This window comes from Neophocaena asiaeorientalis, unplaced genomic scaffold (genome assembly GCF_003031525.2).
Source record: "Neophocaena asiaeorientalis asiaeorientalis breed wild unplaced genomic scaffold, Neophocaena_asiaeorientalis_V1.1 scaffold606, whole genome shotgun sequence".
NCBI classification, from domain to species: Eukaryota; Metazoa; Chordata; class Mammalia; order Artiodactyla; family Phocoenidae; genus Neophocaena; species Neophocaena asiaeorientalis.
Window position 1 is genome coordinate 576,359 of NW_020173687.1, and position 4,960 is coordinate 581,318.

The window sequence follows — 4,960 nt, forward strand, 5'->3', positions numbered from 1 at the left end:
TTTGGTTGGACAGCCTGAAGCCCAGTGGGGTCATCAGCTGACACAGGGATCTGGGGGGTGCGGTGGGGGGAACCCTGGCTTCAGATAAAGGGGAGCCCTCAGCCAGGGGAGGGCTTGAAACCAGGGCGGCTCTCAGGCTGCTCCCAGGCCCTTGCGCCCCCTGCTGGTGGCGCCCGTTTAGGCGGCAGGAGGCCTGCCCGGGCAGGGCATGGATGAGGTCCTGGTGTCCCCGGTTCCGGAGGTGGGTCCAGAGCCCCAGGGTTCCAGCAGTAGCGAGGGGGACCCGAGTCCCGGTCCCGTCCTGAACCACGTCCCCACCCCTCCAGATGGGGAAGGGCTCCTTCAAGTACGCCTGGGTGCTGGACAAGCTGAAAGCCGAGCGGGAGCGCGGCATCACCATCGACATCTCCCTCTGGAAGTTCGAGACCACCAAGTACTACATCACCATCATCGACGCCCCGGGCCACCGCGACTTCATCAAGAACATGATCACAGGCACATCCCAGGTGGGCGGGGCCTCGGGGGCCTGGGGCACGGGAGGTGGGGCGGGGGCGCCGTTCAGGAGAGCCTGGGGGGCCCTGGAATCGGTGAGCGGTAGCTGGGTTTCCTCTGCTTCCTCGCCAGGGCATGAGACCCCTCACCTTTGTCACCACGCGCCCCCCCCCCCCCAAAAGCCTGGCAAGGGTGCCTGTAAGGACAGCCAGCCACTGTCAGGGCCGCCTTCACAGGAGACACAGAGGCCAGGATGGGGACACGGAAATGTGGGCAGAAATGCCCCCGGACAGTCCGACATTGCCAGGGCATTCACACAGACAGACAGACAGACAGACACTGCCCCTAAGGTTGGGACCCCCAGGTTCCATGCCCAGGCGATGGCCCAGGCCCCTGTCTGCTGCCCAGAGGCGCCTGGGCTTGGGTGCTGGGCGAGGTCTGGGCTCACCTTGCCCGACCTGCCGGGCAGGCGGACTGCGCCGTGTTGATCGTAGCGGCGGGAGTGGGCGAGTTTGAGGCGGGCATCTCCAAGAACGGGCAGACCCGGGAGCACGCACTGCTGGCCTACACGCTGGGCGTGAAGCAGCTTATCGTGGGGGTCAACAAGATGGACTCCACGGAGCCCGCCTACAGCGAGAAGCGCTACGACGAGATCGTCAAGGAGGTCAGCGCCTATATCAAGAAGATCGGCTACAACCCAGCCACCGTGCCCTTCGTGCCCATCTCGGGCTGGCACGGCGACAACATGCTGGAACCCTCGCCCAACGTGAGTGCCCAGCAGCGGTGGGGCTGCTCGGACCTCCCCCTGAGGGCCCTGGGTCAGGGCGGGCACAGACAGCCAGCAGGAGGAAGTGCGGTGCCAGCCCCCTGTGGGTGTCCGCGCTGCTGGAAGCCCCAGACTCCTTGGGGGCCGGACGCTCTGCCCTCAGCTCAGCCTCCCTGTGAGGCTGGCAGAAGCCACTGCAGCCCCTTCTCTGGCCAGGGACACGCCCCCTCGCCCCCCAGGCTGACACTGCGGGGGCAGCGGCTGCCGGGGCCCAGGCCCACTTGCCCCGTCTCTGTCTCCAGGGATCTGCGTGGTGGGGTTGCATCTGCCCCAGGGGCCAAGGCCACGGGGCCTCCCAGGCCCCTCCCCGAGGCCCAGGGCAGGCCGGGACAGCAAAGGGCCGAGGGCTGGCTCTCTGGGGCCAGCTGGGAAGCTGGTGGCTCCTGGAAGCCCATGGCCTGGGCACTCTGACTTGGTAGGAGGTGATGAGTGGGACTTGGTTGTTTTGAATTTGTGGAGCCTGAGACCAAGTGCCTCACCCGGTCAAGCCAGAGGCCACCCCTGGCCCAGCAGGGGTCACTAGTCCTGGCCAGGCTGCAGCTGCCCACACTGAGGGAGGTGGGCACGGGGTGTATCTCAGGAGAGCCAGGGGAAACTCAGCCCTGCACCTGTGGTTGGGGGCCGCCCCTTCTGGCCGGGCTGCTGGCTTGTATGTCGTGGATCGAGCTCCCCTCGTGGGGTCTCACGTAGGGAGGGGTGAGCCAACCGTGGGCCCAGAGACCACGGCTGTGGGGGGGTGGCATGGGGGCACGTGGGCTCTAGGACGGTGCTTTCTTCCTCCTGCGCAGATGCCGTGGTTCAAGGGCTGGAAAGTGGAGCGGAAGGAAGGGAACGCCAGTGGCGTGTCCCTGCTGGAAGCCCTGGACACCATCCTGCCCCCCACACGCCCCACAGACAAGCCCCTGCGCCTGCCGCTGCAGGATGTGTACAAGATCGGTGGTGAGTGAGGGCTCCGTGGCCACCGCCCGCTGCAGCACCCACCCTGCAGCTGGCCAGCTCTGCCCTCAGACCCCCTCCTGAGAATGGGCCCCTGACCAGGAGCATCCGGGCCGGGTTATTTCAGCCCCTTCCCCCATGCTGCACACTTTCCGGGGGGCCACCCATCCACCCATCTCCATCCATGCATCTATCTGTCCATCTATCCACCCCCACCCCTGACCCATCTATTATCATTTCTTCATCAGTCCATTCGTCCATCCATCCATCAGTGCATTTATCCACCCACCTCCCCCCGCCAGTCCATCAGTCTGTCCCGAGTTTGCCAGCGTCTTCCTCCCTCCAGGTAAGTGCCCCGCCCTATACCAGGAGCTGGTGGCACAGGGAGAGTCACATATTACTCTCCACCTGGAGATTCCTGTCTTGTGGGAGACACGATCCACTCCAGGAGTGAGAAAAGCTGGTCACGAAGTGATATAGAACCATAAACAAGTATGAGGCCCACGAGGGGGCAGCGATGGGGGACTCCCAGCCAGGAGGCTGTGGCAGAGATGCAGGGGCTGTGTGCAGGATGGGGGGGTCACACTCACCCAGCACAGAGAACAGCCACCAGCCTCAGCCTCCGCAATGCCACATGAGCCTCTGTCACAGCCAGGGAGACCGGCTGGAGCCCCCACCGCCCCCTGTCCCCCACTCTGGGGAGCACCAGACCCCCACTGGGCAGCCACACAGTATAAGCAGATCCTGAGAAGTGCAGGGGCACCCACGCCCCTTTGGGAGTGACCCTCAGGACAGCAGCGCCAGCGCCAGGCAGGCCACCTTGGGGGGGCTGGTCCTCAATCCGCTCAGGGCTTCTGCCTCACAGGGTGGGACCCCTCCTTGCCCATTCTCCCTGTGCTCTGGGAACTCTCTTCCTCAGTCCCTTCTTCCTCTGGCGGGGCGCGGAAGCCTCCACTTCTGTCTGAACGTCTCAGCGTCCGCCTTGCCCGGGGTCTCCCTGTCCCCTCCCTCCCGCCACGTGGCCACCCCCCACCGGCCAGGGAGGACAATGCACCCCTGACACCAGCCTGCCCTCACGGCCCCCTTCCTCTCGGCCCAGGCATTGGCACCGTGCCCGTGGGCCGAGTGGAGACGGGCATCCTCCGGCCGGGCATGGTGGTGACCTTTGCGCCTGTGAACATCACCACGGAGGTGAAGTCAGTGGAGATGCACCACGAGGCGCTGAGCGAGGCCCTGCCCGGGGACAACGTAGGCTTTAACGTGAAGAACGTGTCGGTCAAGGACATCCGCAGGGGCAACGTGTGTGGGGACAGCAAGTCCGACCCGCCCCAGGAGGCCGCCCAGTTCACGTCCCAGGTGGGCAGCCCGGTGGCCGGCAGGGCCCCCCGCCCCAGTACCAGGGCTGTCCTCAGGTGAGGGGGCTGCCTGGCGCTGGGGAGGACTGAGACCCCTGCTTCGCAGAGTGGGCCACTGAGGCCGGGCAGGGCTGAAGCTGGCCAAGGGCGCAGGTGGGAAGAGCAGGCGGGGTGCACCCCGGCCTCGGTGCTCCTGGCCTCACTGAGGTCCCACTTTGGTCCTGAAAACGCTTTTATCCGTTTATTGCCTGGGACAGGCCTGTGATACTTTATTCTCCACATTTGCACTGTGTCCTCTTCGGTCACCTCTTTATGTGACTAGGACTTTTTAAATTGGCTTTACTGAGATACAATTGAAATATGATAATCTAAGTCCTGTCTTGTCACCCCCCCGTCTTTGCTCTGGCCGCTGGCCCTTTCAAAGCATGCCCTCGTCGTTGTTTATCTCTTGTGGCTTTTTAGATGCTTGAAGAGGACTTCGGGGTCCAGGTCCGGGGGCCTGGGTCCCCCCTAGACTGACCTTCCTCCATGGTCGGCACTCTGGGCCCCAGGGACCTGGGGGTGGGCGGAGCCTCCTCCAGCTCTGTGCCCTCCCCCTGTGCCCACCTGCGTGTGCCTGATGGCCTCATGCACCTCTGTCCACAGGTCATCATTCTGAACCACCCTGGGCAGATCAGTGCTGGCTACTCGCCAGTCATTGACTGCCACACAGCCCACATCGCCTGCAAGTTTGCTGAGCTGAAGGAGAAGATTGACCGGCGCTCTGGAAAGAAGTTGGAGGACAACCCCAAGTCCCTGAAGTCCGGCGATGCGGCCATCGTGGAGATGGTCCCGGGGAAGCCCATGTGTGTGGAGAGCTTCTCCCAGTACCCACCTCTCGGTGAGCTGGGGGGTGAGGGAGGGGCAGCCCCGGGGTGGTGGCCAATCCAGGCCAAGGGCAGAGGACCACTGTGGGGGTGGGGTGGACGGAGGGTCCTGCACTTTCGCGCTGCAGCTTAGAGCTTAGCAGGAGGCCCCCGGCCTTGGTCTTTGTCTCATGGAGCACAGGTGGCCCCACTGGGTGGGCCTGGGATGGTACCCTGCTCTGCAGACTCACCCAAGGCCCACAGCTTGTCTGGTGGCAGAGTTAGGACTGGCCGCCTGCCTCCAGCTGGCCGGCCGCACAGATACCCCAAGGACGACCCACAGACCTATATCAGAGAGCTGCCTTATGCAAGGTTGCTGGCTATCTTCAAGATAGCTAAAAGGGCGTACTGTACTCCGCGCCAGCCTGCCCTGAATTCCCACAGCGACGCCTTGGCGGAGTCCTATGTGTGTTATTCCTGCCACCTAAGGAGACAGGAGCCTCGTA

General features: G+C 64.3%; 1 protein-coding gene across 1 annotated transcript in view; it reads left to right on the forward strand.

The window, feature by feature from the left end:
- EEF1A2 (eukaryotic translation elongation factor 1 alpha 2) overlaps nt 1-4,960 on the forward strand; it is a 17,363-nt gene that overhangs the window by 1,573 nt on the left and 10,830 nt on the right. The window contains exons 2-6 of the mRNA XM_024750170.1: nt 327-506; nt 962-1,258; nt 2,107-2,257; nt 3,354-3,610; nt 4,255-4,489. Of these exons, the coding sequence (XP_024605938.1) occupies nt 327-506; nt 962-1,258; nt 2,107-2,257; nt 3,354-3,610; nt 4,255-4,489 (1,120 nt within the window). The remainder of the gene's footprint in view (nt 1-326; nt 507-961; nt 1,259-2,106; nt 2,258-3,353; nt 3,611-4,254; nt 4,490-4,960) is intronic.